Source organism: Pristiophorus japonicus, chromosome 3 (assembly GCF_044704955.1).
Source record: "Pristiophorus japonicus isolate sPriJap1 chromosome 3, sPriJap1.hap1, whole genome shotgun sequence".
Taxonomy (NCBI): Eukaryota; Metazoa; Chordata; class Chondrichthyes; family Pristiophoridae; genus Pristiophorus; species Pristiophorus japonicus.
Genome location: NC_091979.1, coordinates 43,867,240 through 43,885,934, shown reverse-complemented (window position 1 = coordinate 43,885,934; position 18,695 = coordinate 43,867,240). Strand labels below are relative to the sequence as shown.

General features: G+C 45.1%; 1 protein-coding gene and 1 long non-coding RNA gene across 4 annotated transcripts in view; one reads left to right on the top strand and one right to left on the bottom strand.

Annotated features, from left to right (window-relative positions):
• The window catches only part of LOC139259718 (protein mono-ADP-ribosyltransferase PARP14-like), a 175,451-nt gene that overhangs the window by 29,764 nt on the left and 126,992 nt on the right, over nt 1-18,695 (top strand). For both annotated transcript variants that reach the window (XM_070875325.1, XM_070875324.1), the window contains exon 3: nt 7,581-7,786. In XM_070875325.1, coding sequence (XP_070731426.1) covers nt 7,581-7,786 — 206 coding nt within the window. The remainder of the gene's footprint in view (nt 1-7,580; nt 7,787-18,695) is intronic.
• LOC139259719 (uncharacterized) overlaps nt 5,345-18,695 on the bottom strand; it is a 137,065-nt gene continuing 123,714 nt past the window's right edge. For both annotated transcript variants that reach the window (XR_011592640.1, XR_011592639.1), the window contains exons 2-3: nt 6,342-6,417; nt 5,345-5,531 (exon numbers count right to left, since the gene is read on the bottom strand). This is a non-coding gene — a long non-coding RNA (uncharacterized lncRNA). The remainder of the gene's footprint in view (nt 5,532-6,341; nt 6,418-18,695) is intronic.

Sequence of the window (18,695 nt, the reverse complement as noted above, 5' to 3'; positions counted from 1 at the left end):
TGATCGCAGGCTCCCATTGGGAATTTATACTTGAAAGCAGCGAAAGTCTGCTCACTGTGCGTGAGTAATCATGTTTTGGTTCTATTTGTATCTTTTATGGTTTTCTCTGTTTTTTGACTGTCCTATTAATGTAATGGAGGAATGGGAGCAGGAAGTTACAAAGGGATGTAGATTGCGAATATTTCCTCTGGTAGGGAATCTAGAACAATAATCTTAAAGCTCAAGCCAAGCTATTCAGGAGTGAAACCAGGAAGAAACATTGAAACATAGAAAATAGGTGCAGGAGTAGGCCATTCAGCCCTTCGAGCCTGCAGCACCATTCAATATGATCATGGCTGATCATGCATTTCAGTACCCCATTCCTGCTTTCTCTTCATACCCCTTCATCCCTTTAGCCATGAGGGCCACACCTGACTCCCTTTTGAATATATCTAAAGACTACAACAACTTTCTGTGGTAGAGAATTCCACATGCCCACAACTCTCTGAATGGAGAGGTTTCTCCTCATCTCGGTCCTAAATGGCTTACCCCTTATCCTTAGTCTGTGACCCCTGGTTCTGGACTTCCCAACATCGGGAACATTTTTCCTGCATCTAACCTGTCCAATCCCGTCAGAATTTTATATGTTTCTATGAGATCCCCTCTCATTCTTCTAAATTCCTTTCTTCACACAAAGGATAAAGAGAATCTGTAACTCTCTCCCCCACAAGTCTGTGAATGCTGGGTTAATTGAAGCTTTCAAAACTAAGATCTCTAGATTTTTGTTAGGTAAAGTTATCAAGTAATAAGGAGCAAAAGTGAGTAAAGGGGGCTGAGGTACAGAGCAGCCATGATCTAATTGAATGGTGGAACAGGCTGCTCAATGGCCTCCTTCTCTTTGTATGTTTGGCACGGAAATCTTTTACATATTGGCCCGAAACTTGTGGCCCTGATGATGACGAATTGGCAGCGATCGCCGTCCTTTGAAACTGACTGCAAATCCAGGATTTAGCGCGTGCGCAGACTAACGCAGAAATCCTGAAGTTGCGGTCAGTTATTGACTGTTCCTCCACAGACTGTGCTGTGAACACCCAGCCCCTCCCTCCAAACCCCCCGCCACCGCCCCTGCATCCCTATAGATGGCCATCGGGAAAATCCTTGATCGGACGATAACTTACCCTTTTCTGAACAACCTCAAAAATGTTAAACCCAATCAAATGACATGTAATTGAGGTTTTAATGGTGATCTCAGTAATAATTACTGACAAACTGGCCCTGCAAAACTAATTTTACATTGGTGGAATGCCAAATTTCTCCATTAAGTAAAAAATTATTAGATTTTAAAATTAATAGAATCATAGAATCATGGAATGGTTGCAGAACCGAAAGAGGCCATTCGGCCCATCAAGCCCGTGCTGCCTCTCTGCAAGAGCACTTCAGCGAGTTGCACTCCCTCACCTTTTCCATGTACCCCTGCAAATGTTACTTAATCTTCCTCGCTGCCATGCTCCCCCTCACAGCCAACAAGCTCCCTGCTGGAGTAGAACTAAATTACCCAACCAGTGGGAAGCTGTATAACCTTCGCTGCCTCCAGGCCAGATCCAAGACCACCCCAACCTCTGTCGTCGCCTGCGTCTGCGCACATTCAGAGGCTGAACTCCAGGATATAGTCGGTGTTATTTACTGAGGCATACGAAAGCATGGGCCTTATACTAAACATTCGTAAGACAAAGGTCCTCCACCAGCCTGTCCTCACCACACAGCACTGCCCCCCAGTCATCAAGATCCATGGCGCAACCCTGGACAAAGTGGACCATTTCCCATACCTCGGGAGCCTCTTATCAACAAAAGCAGACATTGATGAGGAGATTCAACACTGCTTCCAGTACACCAGCGCAGCCTTCGGCCGCCTGAGGAAAAGAGTGTTCGAAGACCAGGCCCTCAAATCAGCCACCAAGCTCATGGTCTACATGGCTGTAGCAATACCTGCCCTTCTGTATGGCTCAGAGGCATGGACCATGTACAGTAGACACCTCAAGTCACCTCCACAAGATCCTACAAATCCCCTGGAGGACAGACACACCAACATTAGAGTCCTTGGCCAGGCCAACATCCCCAGCATTGAAGCACTGACCACACTTGATCAGCTCCGCTGGGCAGGCCACCTTGTCCGCATGCCAGACACGAGACTCCCAAAGCAAGCGCTCTACTCGGAACTCCTTCATGGCAAACGAGCCAAGGATGGACAGAGGAAATGTTACAAGGACACCCTCAAAATCTCCCTGATAAAGTGAGGCATCTCCACCGACACCTAGGAGTCCCTGGCCAAAGACCGCCCTGAGTGGAGGAAGTGCATCCGGAAGGGCACTGAGCGCCTCGCGTCTCATCGCCGAGTGCATGCAGAAAACAAGCGCAGGCAACAGAAGGAATGCGTGGCAAACCTGTCCCACCCTCCCTTATCCTCAGCGACTGCCTGTCCCACCTGTGGCAGGGACTGTGGCTCTCGTATTGGACTGTTCAGCCACCTAAGGATTCATTGTAAGAGTGGAAGTCTTCCTCGATTCCGAGGGATTGCCAGTGATGATGATTTCTTCAGACATTTATCCAATTCCCTTCTGAAACCCATGATTGCATCTGCCTCCACCATCCTTTCAGGCAGCACATTCCAGATCATAACCACTCGCTGCATAAAACACTTTTTCCTCGTGTCGCCGTTGGTTCTTTTGCTAGTCACCTTAAATCTGTGTCCTCTGGTTCTTGACCCTTCTGCCAATGGGAACATTTTCTCTCTGTCTACTCTGTCTAGACCTCTCATGATTTTAAATACCTCTATCAAATCTCCTCTCAAGCTTCTCTGTTGTAAGGAGGGCAACCCCAGTTTTTCCAGTCTATCCACGTAACTGAAGTCTCTCATCCCTGGAACCATTCTTGTAAATCTTTTCTGCACCCTCTCTAAGGCCTTCATATCTTTCTTAAAGTGGTGGCCTGCATTGGACACAATACTCCTGTTGAGGTCGAACCAGTGTTTTATAAAGGTTCATCATAACTTCTTGCTTTTGTACTCTTTGGCCTAGAAATGCAGTACTGCCCCATTTGGGGCCTGTAACACTCACGAGGTGCGAGGTGCGAGACTTTGCTCCAGGCGCAGAAGTCTCTCCTCTCGCGATAAATTAGGGTTACTGCCCCTGAAAGGAAGTGGAGCGCTAACTCAAGTGCTCCACTTCCTTTCTGGGTCGGGAGTGGGGTGCAAGGCTCAGCAACACTACACACTAGGCCGCGTAGCGCTGTCGCGTATGAGAGGCTCTTCCCTGAATTAAAGGGAAGGGCCCAAGCTGCATACTCTGCATATTGGGTATCCACCTACCTGGACACTGGGGAGCAGGGTGCCCCGCGATCATCCCGGCACTCTGCTCCACGTTCAAAGCGACACCGGTACGGAAAAGAAAACCTTAGATTTTTTTCAGGAGCAGCGGGCCACCACCCCTTTAAGTTTTTCCCCACTAGTGGCCGGCCGCCCGGTATGCATTCCCTGAAGCTGTCGCAAAGTCATTTGCGCCCTGGCGCTAACGGGAGGAGCACATGACCCCCATTTCTCCCTCTATGCCTGTATTTATGAAGCCCAGGATCCGTATGCTTTTGTAACCTCTTTCTCAACCTGTCCTGCCGCCTTCAACGATTTGTGCACATATACTCCCAGGTCTCTCTGTTCATGCACCCCCTTTAGAATTGTACCCTTTAGTTTATATTGCCTCTCCTCGTGCTTCCTACCAAAATGTATCACTTTGCAATTTTCTGCATTAAATTTCATCTGCCACGTGTCCGCCCATTCCACCAGCCTGTCTATGTTCTCTTGAACTCTATCATTATGCTCCTCACTATTCACAATACTTTTATGTCATCTACAAATTTTGAAATTGTGCCCTGTACACGCACATCCAAGTCATTAATATATATCAAGAAAAGCAGTGGTCCTAGTACCAACCCTTGGGGAACACCACTGTATACCTTCCTCCAATCCGAAAAACAACTGTTCACCACTGAGCTCTGTTTCCTGTCACTTAGCCAATATAATATAATCCTTAATTAAACCACACTTACCCAATTGACTTAATTTTGTCCTGGATTATCGTTTCTAAAAGCTTCCCCACTACAGAGGTTAAACTGACTGGTCTGTAGTTGTTGGGTTTAAACTTACATCCTTTTTTGAACAAGAGTGTAACATTTGAAATTCTCCAGTCCTCTGGCACCACCGCGATATCTAAGGAGGATTGGAAGATTATGGCTGGTACCTCTGCAACTTTGACCCTTACCTCTGTCAACATCCTAGGATGCAGCCCATCACTCCTGCTGATTTATCGACTTTATGTACAGCCAGCCTTTCTAGTACCTCCTTTTTTATCAATTTTTATCCTATTAAGTATCTCCACTACCTCCTCTTTCAGCATGGCAGCATCCTCTTCCTTGGTAAAGACAGATGCAAAGTACTCATTTAGTACCTCAGCCATACCCTCTGCCTCCATGTGTAGCTCTCCTTTGTCCATAATCGGCTCCACCCCTCTTCTTACTACCCTTTTACAATAGAGGAGCAATTTTGCAGGGAAATTACGGAGAGATGCAAGAACTATAGAGTATTGATAGTGGGGAAATTCAACAATCCTAATATAGACTGGGATAGTAATAGTGTAAAGGGCAGAGAGGGAGAATAATTTCTGAAGTTTGTTCAGGAGAACTTTACTTATCAGTCAGTTTCTGGCCCAACAAGGAAGGAGGCATTGCTGGATTTGGCTCTGGGGAACGAGTGGAGGAAGTGTCAGTCGGGGACCATTTAGGGAACAGTGATCTTGGTATCATAAGATTTAGACTAGCTATGGAAAAGGACAAGGAGCAATCTAGAGTAAAAATACTTAATTGAAGGAAGGCCAATTTCAGTGAGTTGAGAATGGATCTGGCCCAGGTAAATTGGAATCAAAGATTGGCAGGTGAAACTGTAATCAAACAATGAGCTGACTTTAAAGAGGAGATGGTTATGGTACATCATTATCTGCACAAGTATGTACTTGACATATGGAGAAGCACATATGTACCACATGCTGTAGTATGAACTTGACACATGTCATGGAAAATACAGACGTGTGAATGGGTAGTGCTGCTTTATTTTGGAGGAGCACCGTGTGTATAGCAACATATTTTAGGCAACATTGTTCAATGTACAGGGCTCACGCTGAGAAGTTAAAGATTAAAAAGACATTGAAATTACCCTTTTCTTCAACTTATTAAAACATATATTTATTCTCAGGATGTGGGTGATGCTACAAAGCCGCATTTTATTGCACATCCCTGAGAAAGTAGTAGTGGACCTTTTCCTTGAATCGCTGCAGACCTTCTGTTGCTTGTGCTCTCACAATTTTGTTCAATTGAGCATTTGAGGATTGGTGTGCAACTTGGAAGGAAACTTGGAGGTGATGGTGGTCCCTTAATCTTGCTGCTCTTACAAAAGGCGCAGTGTTGGGAGGTGCTGTTGAAGCAAGTTTGGTGAGTTGCTGCAATACTTCCTGTTGATGTACAGATATGAACATAAGAACATACATAAGAATTAGGAACAGGAGTAGGCCATCTAGCCTCTCGAGCCTGCTCCGCCATTCAACAAGATTATGGCTTAATTCCCTTATTGGTTAAAAATCTATCTATCTGTGACTTGAATACATTCAATGAGCTAGCCTCAACTGCTTCCTTGGGCAGAGAATTCCACAGATTCACAACCCTCTGGGTTTAAATTGGCTGTGCCCCCTAGTTCTAGTCTCCCCGACCAGTGGAAACAACCTCTCTGCCTCTATCTTGTCTATCCCTTTCATTATTTTAAATGTTTCTATAAGATCACCCCTCATCCAACATCCAACGAGTAAAGACCCAATCTACTCAATCTATCATCATAAGGTAACCCCCTCATCTCCGGAATCAGCCTCGTGAATCGTCTCTGTACCCCCTCCAAAGCTAGTATATCCTTCCTGACTCATATGAACATAAGAACATAAGAAATAGGAGCAGGAGTAAGCCAGTTGGCCTCTTGAGCCTGCTCCGCCATTTAATAAGATCATAGCTGATCTGATCATGGACTCAGCTCCACTTTCCTGCCCGTTCCCTGTAACCATTTATTCCCTTATCGCTCAAAAATCTGTCTATCTCTGCCTTAAATATATCCAATGACCCAGCCTCCACAGCTCTCTGCCCCTGCATCCTATATCTGTGAAATTATATGCTCCAAATTTCACAGGTACAGGATTGCAGCCACAGTACGCTGGTGCTAGAGGAAGTGGATACTGAGTCAGATTATTCTCTGAGCAACAAACAAACAGTGCACTTACCAGTTGAATTTTGCACGGCAAGTTCCTGTCAGGTAACCATCCGAGCACAGTGCCCTCTACAGGTCATCTGGGCTCCCTAAATGTGTGAACAGGACAAGTAACTGTGTATCTCCTTAACCAATCAGATTGAAGAATCATTAATAAGCAGCGCAGAGTCAGGAAGTGTCAGTTGGAATATTTAATTCAATGTCAAATCATGTACAGAAAGCAAAATCGAGGGTAAGAAAGCTATGATTAACAGAGAGAATTAAAAGAGGCAGAAAGAAAAAGTTAAACATTTTTTTAAAATTTCCAACAATAATTAAAAGCAGAAGGAATGAGACTCCACAATTGTAAAAGTTAATTTTCAGTGCCAGAAACTTTGTTTGGCAATAATTAAGACTTAGCACATGGTTAACAGTACTTAAACTGGAATGGACGAGCCCTATGTTTTTTTTTGGCAAGTTTAGTACTTACGAGGTAAGTACAGCAACTTCAAGCTGTTCAATGTATTTGAATGGTGAGTCAGACAGTGAGATGCTGTTTTCAGAGCTTTTGTAGGAGCAGGACATCATGGACAGCAACTTCTGGATTCACACTTTTAACTGCGTATGTGTGGTTACCGAAAGTTGTTGTCCAATCTGCACATACATATCACAGCCTCACCTTATTTTTACAGAAAAATCCAGCCCAATGAGTCCAGTGGTAGGGTGCCAATTTGGTATTGAGCTTCTTGAGTGCTGTTGCGGGGAGTGGTGAGCATTCTATCATAATTTGAGCTTTTAGATGGTGGAGAGGCTTTGAGTGGTTAAGAGGTGAAACACTTGTTGCAGAGTTCTCTGCCTCTGTCCTGTTCTTGTAGACATGGTTCGGTTAAACTTCTGGCCACTGGTGATGTCAAAGATGTTGACGGTGGAGGAATTGGTGATCATGTTGCTGTTAAGGTTTAAGGAAGGAGGCTGGGCAGTTTCTTGTTTGAGAAGACCATGACCTGAAAACTTACGTGACATGAATGTTACCTCCACTTGTTACCCCAAGCCTGGATATCGTCCCGGTCTTAATATAACCTGGCTGAAAATAGTGTGATCTTGGTTGGAAAATGATGAAAAGAGATTTTAATGATTAACTGCAATGAAAAGCTGATAAACTACATCTTGGTGACTGTGACTGGTAGCAGGAAGCCAACCATTAAAGGATAAAGGGGGGTTATTCTTACCAAGTTCTGAACCAAAATGATTGATTTTTACCCTGTGTTATCAGTGCAGAAAAATGTTGTGAAGAACAAGTTCCACACGGTGCGCCTGTTAGACCCGGAGCCAGTCCAGCTTCGCGTTACGCTCTATAAGGACAGTGGTAGAGAGAGTTCTGTGAGTTCCATTGGAGTGACAACAGGGACCAACAGAGAGCCAGCAATAGAACCAAGTCAATTAGTGACCAGTTCACTAAAACAGAATGAACATGAACAGGTAAGTCACTTCTTATGTAAATGTACATTTCCGTTATTTATTCTTTCTGCTATGCTGTTTGTCATTAACTGGGTTTTACAAAGAAACTACTTTTAAATAGTACAAAGGCAAACGTTTCTCATTTTGTTAATATATATTTAAAGATGTAAATGTAGGATTATATGTAAAACTGATCTTAGTTTTAATCATTCAGCTGTCCAAGAAATGATGACATCGGCCGGAATTTTCCTTATCTCGGAGGGTTCAGTACGGCCGATGTCCGTGGGTCGTGACCCCACTGCTGGCTCCATCCCACTGTTGAAAATTAACTCACTTTAATGGGTCCCATTAAGCCTGCCCAGGATGTTACCCGGCCCCATGAGATGAAGCAGGTCTGGTGATGTCATTAATGACATGTTTTCAGCCAGAATACTTAAAGGGTCTATGGCCTCATTACATTTGAAGTTTAATCTAACATAGTGCACTATAGCATTGGAGTGCGGCAAACACTGACAATGACTGCACAGAGGCAGAAGGCTGTACCCAGGTTCTCCGATGACTCCCTCCACACGTTTCAATGATCTCATTAGATCATGAAACATTAGTACAAGCTACACTGAACTGCAACCTGCTGTTCCTCTCATCATATTCCCATCACTCCGCCTTCCCTATCTTACTCCTGCACATCCCCATCACTCAACCTTCCCAACCCTACTCCTGCACATCCATACTAACACCAACTTACCTTGGACCTCCACCCATCCCTCTCTCTCTACTTTATCACATCCCCATCTCACTAGCCACCCCTCACACTCACCCTCATCCTAGTGCAGTCATACCAACTAACAGTACACAAGGGTAGCCACATGGGTGTTTTATGCAATGTTTATGTAAAGTTTCTGTTAATGTGGTGTCAAAGATAAAAATCTTTATTTTCAACACTTTCCGGTCTTGGACAGATTTATGTGCACCTTTAGAAGTGACTAAGTGAATTGCAGTGAATGTTGAAACTTAACAGTAACCCCCTGCAATGGTGATGAGTGTGACATGAATGGCTTGGTTATTGTAGGGCTGCTTTCTGGTGTTGGTGTGGGGTGGTGCCAACCTGGCACATCATGTGACAGCCATATGGGTGCACAGCGTTATCTAAAGTGAACTAAATCTGTCCACGATCAAGCCATCCCTGGTCTCCTGGGCAGCAATATGCTCGAGTGCTGATGCCCTGTGTCCCATGCAGCAACAGATGATTGTGGAGACGGTTGGTGATGTTACTGGTGCTGCTGGTGTGCCTGATGCTGCTGGTTCAGGTTCATTGTGGTCCGATTCTGAGGTTCAAGCTGAGGCAGTATAATTGGCACCCATGTTGATGGAATTGATGGCAGGTGAAGTACAGATGACAGAAGCATTCTGTTAATGGCAAGAGAGTTCTTCCAATGAGGAGACACTGGATGGAGACTTTGCTGGAAACACTTGCAGCCTGCAGAATCTGTGCTGGAAATGGACTGAGCAACAGCTTCTGCCTGAGCGAAGTGATGATCTGTTAGGTGGGAGCTTTTACTCTATATGTGATGCTATCAAGTAATCAGCTGGAGCAACGGTCATAGAACTCTCAGGTTGACAGATGTGGTTCCCGAGTTACGTGAATCCCGTGGCCATGCAGGGAAATTGAAAAACGAGAAACATAGAAACATAGAAAATAGGTGCAGGAGTAGGCCATTCGGCCCTTCGAGCCTGATCACTATTCAATAAGATCATGGCTGATAATTCCCTCAGTACCCCTTTCCTGCTTTCTCTCCATAGCCTTGATCCCCTTAGTCGTAAGGGCCATATCTAACTCCCTCTTGAATATATCCAATGAACTGGCATCAACAACAATTCTTCAGCAGGGAATTCCACAGGTTAACAACTCTCTGAGTGAAGAAGTTTCTCCTCATCTCAGTCCTAAATGGCCTACCCCTTATCCTAAGACTGTGTCCCCTGGTTCTGGACTTCCCCAACATCGGGAACATTCTACCCGCATCTAACCTGTCCCGTCCCGTCAGAATCTTATATGTTTCTATGAGATCCCCTCTCATCCTTCTAAACTCCAATGTATAAAGGCCCAGTTGATCCAGTCTCTCCTCATATGTCAGTCTTGCCATCCCGGGAAACAGTCTGGTGAACCTTAGCTGCACTACCTCAGTAGCGAGAACGTCCTTCCTCAGATTAGGAGACCAAAACTGAACACAATATTCCAGGTGAGGCCTCACCAAGGCCCTGTACAACGGCAGTAAGACCTCCCTGTTCCTATACTCAAATCCCCTAGCTATGAAGGCCAACATACCATTTGCCTTCTTCACCCCTGTTGTACCTGTATGCCAACTTTCAATGACTGATGAACCATGACACCCAGGTCTCGTTGCGCCTCCCCTTTTCCTAATCTACCGCCATTCAGATAATATTCTGTCTTCGCATTTTTGTCCCCAAAGTGGATAACCTCACATTTATCTTCATTATACTGCATCTGCCATGCATTTGCCCACTCACCGAACCTGTCCAAGTCATCCTGCAGCCTCCTAGCGTCCCCCTCACAGCTCACACCGCCACCCAGTTTAGTGTCATCTGCAAACTTGGAGATATTATACTCAATTCCTTCATCCAAATCATTGATGTATATTGTAAAGAGCTGGGGTTCCAGCACTGAGTCCTGCGGCACGCCACTAGTCACTGCCTGCCATTCTGAAAAGGACCTGTTTATCCTGACTCTCTGCTTCCTGTCTGCCAACCAGTTCTCTATCCACGTCAGTATATTACCCCCAATACCATGTGCTTTGATTTTGCACACCAATCTCGTGTGGGACCTTGTCAAAAGCCTTTTGAAAGTCCAAATACACCACATCCACTGGTTCTCCCTTGTCCACTCTGCTAGTTACATCCTCAAAACATTCCAGAAGATTTTTCAAGCATGATTTCCCCTTCATAAATCCATGCTGACTTGGACCGATCCTGTCACTGCTTTCCAAATGCGTTGCTATTTCATCCTTAATAATTGATTCCAACATTTTCCCCACAACTGATGTCAGGCTAACCAGTCTATAATTACCCGTTTTCTCTCTCCCTCCATTTTTAAAAAGTGGTGTTACATTAGCTACCCTCCAGTCCATAGGAACTGATCCAGAGTCGATAGATTGTTGGAAAATGATCACCAATGCATCCACTATTTCTAGGACCACTTCCTTAAGTACTCTGGGATGCAGACTATCAGGCCCCGGGGATTTATCGGTCTTCAATCCCATCAATTTCCCTAACACAATTTCACGCCTAACAAGGATATCCTTCAGTTCCTCCTTCTCACTGGACCCTGGGTCCCCTAGTATTTCCGGAAGGTTAAGTGAAAAAGGGCTCTTAAGTACCCGTCAGCCATCTGATAATAATTTCAATTGAGTCCCCTGCTGCTGCCGATCAGGTCAGCTCCGCAATGATACATGCGCCTGGGGGAAAGGCGAGTGGGAGCGTGATGACAGTGGGTTCCCGACCAGCTTTCCCACCACACCACCACCACCCCACAAAATGCCAGCCAAAGAATTTAAACATAAATTGTAAGCATAAACATAAGTCCTGTCACAGCTGAAGCCAAACATAAGAACATAAGAAATAGGAGCAGCAGTAGGTCATTTGGCCCTTCGAGCCTGCTCCGCCATTCAACAAGATCTTCGACCTCAACTCCACCTTCCCGCACCATCCCCATATCTCTTAGTTCCCAAACATTTATTGACCTCTGTCTTGAATATATTCAACGACTGAGCATCCACAGCTCCCTGGGGTAGAGAATTCTAAAGGTTCCCAACCATTTGAATGAAAAATGTTCTCCTCATCTCAGGCCTAAATGGCCTACCCCTTATTCTGTGACTGTGACCCCATGTTCTAGATTCCCCAACCAGGGAAAACATTTTCCCAGTCAAGCCCCTTAAGAATTTTATATCTTTCAATTAGATCACCTATTCTTCTAAACTCTAAGGAATATAGGCCTAGTCTGCACAATCTCTCCTCATAGGGCAATCCCCTCATCCCAGGAAGCAGTCTAATGAACTTTCGCTGCACTTTCTCTAAAGCAAGTATGTCTTTCCTGAGGTAAGGAAACCAGATCTGTACACAGTACTCCAGGTATAGCTTCACCAATACCTTGTATAATTGTAGTAAGACTTCTTTACTCTTGTACGCTAATCTCTTTGTAACAAAAGCTAACATACAATTTGCTTTCCTAATTGCTTGCTGTACCTGCATGTTAACTTTCTGTGACTCATGTACAAGGACACCCAAATTGCTCTGAGTTTCTCACCATTCAAAAAATATTCTACTTTTTATTTTTCCCACCAAAGTGAATAACTTCACACTTCCCCACATTGTATTCCATTGTCCATGTTCTTGCCCACTCAGTCAACCTGTTTATATCTCTCTGCAGCCTCTTTGCATCCTCCTCACAGCTTATTTTCCCACCTTACTTTGTATCATCAGCAAACTCAGATACATTACTCAGAACCTTCATCTAAATCATTAATATAGATTGTAAATAGCTGAGGCCCAAGCACTGATCCTTGCAGTACCCCACGAGTTACATTCTTCCAACCTGAAAAAGTCCCGTTTATTCCTACTGTTTTCTGTCCATTAACCAATCCTCAATCTATGCTAATATATTACCCCCAATACCATGAGTCCTAATTTTGTGTCATGACCTTATCAAATGATTTTGAAAATCCAAATACATTACATCCACTGGTTCCCCCTTATCCATTCAACAATACCGATCGCCCACTTTTTTTGTCATAAGATCACATTTGCTGAAACTAGCGGCCAGTATATCGCCCAGCGTCACTTTCAGCACCTCGCTCACATCTCGCCTACAATATCGCTCACTGAAAACACCGCTCTGAAAAAGTTGAACTCTTTTGAACTAATCACAGCGGTGTGGACGTCATTTTTCAAATCGCAGGTCGCTTCATTGAAAAGGCTGCTTCAACTTCGGGGGAGTTTGGATTGACTCTGAAGTTTTTCTCAGGTGAAGTGACCATCTGAACAGACTTCTTTTCATACTGTGGACAATTGGGTTTTACTGTAGGTGTCTTTTAGTGTGGAAATTTATTGCTTGTGAACAATCGGCATTATACTTTTATTGGAATGGGGCCAGCCATTTCTCAGCCTGCATCGATTACTACGCAGATGCTGCAGAGTGAAAATGGCACAACGTCTAATCCACAGCATTATGTGCCGAATCTAAGACGTGCCAGACTGAGGAGGAAGTCCAGACCATACACACCTCGTACTTACAGGGAGAAGCGATCTTACCTCGACTTATCCGAGAACACCTGCCTTCGGAGACTGCGCTTCCACAAAGTGGTTATCACTGAGATATGCCAGCTCATCAGGGCAGATCTGCAGCCTGCCAGCACCTTCAGGACATCACTGTCCGTCGAGGTCAAGGTCACCGCAGCACTGTTGTTCTACGCTTCCGGTTCCTTTCAGGCCTCCGTGGTCGACATTTCCCCTCTGTCTCACCATGCCACACATTGCTGCATTAGACCAGGTCATGGAGGCCCTGTACGCACGTAGGATGGACTTTATCAGCTTCCCTATGACCACAGAGGCTCAGACTGACAGAGCTGGAGCATTCTACCGCATTGCTAAGTTCTCCAAGGTGCAGGGAGCAATACAGTGTACTCACATCGCCATACGGGCACCCTCTCAGGACCCAGAGGTTTACGCAACAGAAAAGGATTTCACTCCCTGAAGGTCCAACTCGTTGTCGACCACAACCAGATAATTATGGCAGTGAATGCCAAATATCCGGCAGCTTCGATGAGGCTCACATCCTGCATGAGAGCGCTGTCTCTGACATGTTTACCAGTCAGCCACAAGGACAATGCTGGATGCTTGGTGACAAACGATATGGCCTAGCCATCTGGCTGATGAACCCCTGCGTGACACTCACACTGAGGCCGAGAAGTGATACAACGAGAGCCATAGAGCCACAAGCAATGTGGTCCAGAAAACAATTAATGTGCTTAAGCAGCATTTTAGATGCCTGGAGCACTCAGGAGGGGAGCTACAATACAACCCTGATCAGATAGCTCAATTCCTGGTCATGTGCTCCATGCTGCACAACCTGGCTATCAGGAGACAAGAATTGCCAGAAGGAACTGATGGTCCACCTCAGGAGAGAGAGGAAGAGGAGGACGAGGGGCTGGACACTGACCTCGGGCCAGACAATCAGGCTGACTATGAAACCATGCCACTCCCCCCTTTAGACCGCAGGAAAGGGCCCGTGGTGGCTATATAGCTGCAAGACTCTTACGTCAGGAGCTCATAAATGAGCGATTTGCCTGAAAGAACATTGCTGTTATTGACAAAGCTGACACACTGCTGTGTGAGTGCAGCTCAGACATCAATGGTGGGCATCATCTTGGTGCCAGTTAAAGTTTAAGTTGATTCAAGTTAAGTGTAATTTTACCCTTTCGTGTTAAGGAATCACCAGCGTGTAACGGTCCAGCTTTCTGAGACAATGCGCAACAAGGTTATGTTGAATAAAAAACATTTAATACGACCATTGGTCTTAAATCATAAGTATCATGGGCAAAAACACCCCAGCCCCACCCCACTTTTTCGAACATTGACATCAATCAAATGGTCAACATGTCCAGCAACACAGAACACAAATACAAACCAACAGGGTGGACCCCTCCCCTCATACAACAAATCGCATACACTGAGATTGAGATATAACAAAGCCATCATCTGCAGACATGCACCTCACTTTCCATCCCCCCTCCCCTTCTTCTCCCCACCTCTACGCCTTCCCCTCGTCGCTCCACACCGCCTGGCCAAGGAGCTCCTCAGGCAGTGTCCCATTGCGGGAGGCTGAAGGCAGAGCTGGTAGTTGCACGGATACGGGAGCGGGGGGTACCGAGGTGGGAACATTCTCGGATCCAGAAGCAGTATCTTGCTCCTACCTCTCATGTGTCATTGGCACTGTGGGTGCGGAACCTAGGGGTGGAGTGCCATGCTCCGGGACCACTGGGAGGCCTGTGCCACGAGTGTTCCTGGCTATTGCCTCCAGGGCCTTCGCCATCCGCGAAATGTACTCCGTCATGGTGCCGGAGATGCTGGCCAGCTGTCGGGATATGCCCCTCAATAGGATCTGGTCACCTATGTCTATAGTCCTCCTGGACAACTGTACCATCTCTCCACTCTCATCTGGCGCTCATGGACCAGACCTGCCGCGTCCACGAAACTGCTGCGGGGTCGGCGCCATCCTGGGGACACCTGGGGTGCCCTGTGGTGAGGTGCTTGGGCTCGGTATCTCCAGAGTGGAGGTGGGAATGGCCAGAGGAGCACTAGATGGCCTTGGGTTGGAATGCCTTCTGGAGCTCGGTGATGCACACTACTCAAAATCCGCGCTCTCATCCGTGGAGAACAGACCCAACGGACTGACGGGCGAGAATCAGACCTCCTCAGCACCAGATGTAGGATCGTCCGGTGAGTCCGGTCCTGTGCCCCCACCTTCTGGCCTCTGTGGTCTTGCCTTGGAACGCGCTGCTGGCTGAGCTGCAAAACACAAATGAGGTTATTAGAGGAGAAGCGGGTGCTAGGGTCACAAGGTGAGTCCAGCGCTACACACAGCATATGCACGACAAAAGCACCACCGCTCTCAAAATCATCACAGACATCACATTTCATGACCATCAACACATTCTGCATTGCAATGATTCTCATGAGGCCAGCATTATTTATAGGACAATTTTAGAAATCATCTATCATATATTATTGTTCGGATAGGAGTAGGTGTGGCATCTATTGACTTTACATCATGCAATGGTGTATACTTTACTCACGTGGCATCACTTCAGGGTCTGCAGCTGCTTGCGTGGCCATCCGGGGGTTGCTCCCCACGAGTGCGAGCACACGCTCCTCAATATCAGTGAGGTGACTGGTATCCCCCCACCCATTCGCCTCTGCTCGGACCTATTTATCGATAGCTTCTTCTGTTAAAGGTAACAGGACGACATGGCATGAGATCATTGCGTGATATCATTGCTAGGTAATGTCACAGAGACTGATACAACACATAACCGACAGATGTAATCATGATTATTATGATAATTATCATTCTTTACCTAAAGACATGCACCGTGACCGCAGGTGTTGAGTACAACATTCCCGGTAAAAGTGTAAGACCTCACATCTGATGATATTCACTCATGACTCTTATGAATCAAATTATATAAATACATAAGTACATGTAAATAAATGTAATACTTACTCTTGCGGATCCGACAAGGTCGTTCCATCGCTTGCGGCATTGGTTACCCTCACGCACCTTGTTGGTCGCTGACGAGACCACCTCTGCTATCTCGATTCACATCTTCTGGTAGGCCTTTGGGATGGGCTTCCCACGCCCTCCCTGTATCAAATCACCTTAGCGTGACTGAACCTCCTACATGAAGGAGGCCTTTGGCCTCATCCGAGAACCTCCTCGTCTTTTTTGCCCTCCAATGTGCTCCTCTCCCAGCTCACTGCTCTCGCCAGCGTCAGTCTCCGCAGCGTGCTGTGTCACTTCTTCCACTCCCTCCATTATAGGCACCAAGTTTGGGAAAATATCTGGCTGGTAACAGCTAAGTTTTTTTCCACAATTTGGTATAAAGCTCAAAACTCTCCCTCCTTCCTCCCAAAGCAGCCAAACAAGCAACCACACCACACCCACACACGCCTTCACTCCCTCTCAGCTCCCTCTCTCTGTCTCTTATGCGCATGTCATGATGACCCTTGACGTCCTGAATTGCGGGAATCGAGCATTGCCATGCCGTTGCTAAGGACGGCTACACTTTACGGCAGAAGGTCAGGGAGATTTAACGCTAACGCCCATTTCAGATCGCTCGCGGTAACGCCCAATTTTTAAAATGGAGACTAGGGGCTTTGAAAATGGGTGACAAGGTGGCGATCTGAAAACCCATTTTTACCGCCCACGCCGGAAATCACGCCCATTTTTGGCTGATCTACATAAAAGTGTAAAATCTAGCCCTATGTCTTTGCTTATACTGATTTATTTAAGTTCCTCATTCTCTCTAGACCTTTGGTTTCCCATCCGTGCTGTAAATTTCTATGATTCTATGATCTCTTCCTATTTACATACCGATAGAAACATTTACAATCTGTTTTTATGTCTCTTGCTAATTTATTCTCATATTCTTTTTTCTCTCTGTCAATTTCTTGGTCTTGCTTTGCTGAATTCTAAAATCCTCCCAATCCTCGGGCTTACTATTTTTGGCAACATTATAAGCCTCCTCTTTTGATCAAATACTATCTTTAACTTCTCTTTGTTATCCACGGTTGGACCACTTTTCCTGCGAGGTTTTGTGCCTTAAAGGAATGTATATTTGTTGTAAATTATGTACTAACTCTTTAAATGTTAGCCATTGCTTGTCTACCATCATATCTTTCAATGTAGTTTCGCAGTCTACCTTAGCCAACTTATCCCTCATATCTACGTGGTTTGCTTTGTTTCGATTTAATACCCTAGCTTCGGATTTAACTAAATCACTTTCAAACTCAATATAAAATTCTATTATATTATGGTCATTCTTCCCTAAAGACTCCTTTTTTAAAAAACTTGGATTTATATGACCAGCAAATGTCTCAAAGCACTTTACAGCCAATGAATTACTTTTTGGATTGTCGTCACTGTTGTAATGTTAACCCTTTTTCATTGCACAATACTAGATCTAAACTAGTCTGTTCCCTGGTTGGTTCCTCAACATACTGATCTAGAAAACTAACTTGTATACTTTCCATGAATTCATCCTCCACACTATTACTGAAAATTTGGTTTGCCCAGTTGATATGTAGATTAAAGTCCCCCGTGATTATTGTATTATCCTTGTTACATGCACTTCTAATTTCCTGATTTATATTCTGTCCTACATTACAACTATTGTTTGTGGGCCTATAAACAACTTCCACCAATGTTTTCTGCCCCTTGCTATTTCTTAGCTCCACCCAAACTGATTCTACTTCTTGATTTTCAGAGCTACGATCCTTTGTCTCTACTGTCTTTATCCCATCCGTTATTATCGGATTTTTTAAAGACGATTAGTATATTTGGTACTCAAGCTGGCTTTTCTTAAAATGAATGGTAACTTCCTAATGGCTAAAGGCTCTGACTGGTATACTACTAAACGATACAGAACATAAATTTCCAGATCGATTTCCTGGTCTGTGCTGGCTCTGCAAACCTCAGCTGGGGCAGCAGTTAGGTTGCTGCAATTGGCTTCTTCAATTCTATACGTAGATGGGGAAAATCACAACTTTGATCCCTGATTGCTATTCAGTGAGGCCTACTGGAAAGTAAATGTGAGAGTTGGAGCCCAGTTAGCCTGACATCAGTCGTCGGGAAAATGCTGGAACCATTATTAAAAAAGTCGTAACAGGGTACTTGTAAAATCATAATATGGTTAGGCAGAGTCAACATGGATTTATGAAAAGGAAATCGCGTTTGACAAATTTATTAGAGTTTATTGAAGATGTAACAAGCAGGGTAGATAAAGGGGAACCAGTGCATGTATTGTATTTGGATTTCCAACAAGCATTCGATAAGGTACCATATAGAAGGTTGTTATGCAAAATAAGCGCACATGGAGTTGAGAGTAAGTTATTAGCATGGATAAAGAATTGGTTAACAGAGAGAAAACAGAAAGTAGGGTGTAACTAGTGGGGTGCTGCAAGGATCAGTGCTGGGGCCTCAGCTATTTACAATCTATATTAATGACTTAGATGAAGGGACCGAGTGCAATGTACCAAAGTTTGCTGATGATACAAAGCTAGCTGGAAAAGTAAGGTGTGAGGAGGATGCAGAGAGCCTGTAAAGGGATACAGACAGGTTAAGCGATAAAGTGGCAGATGG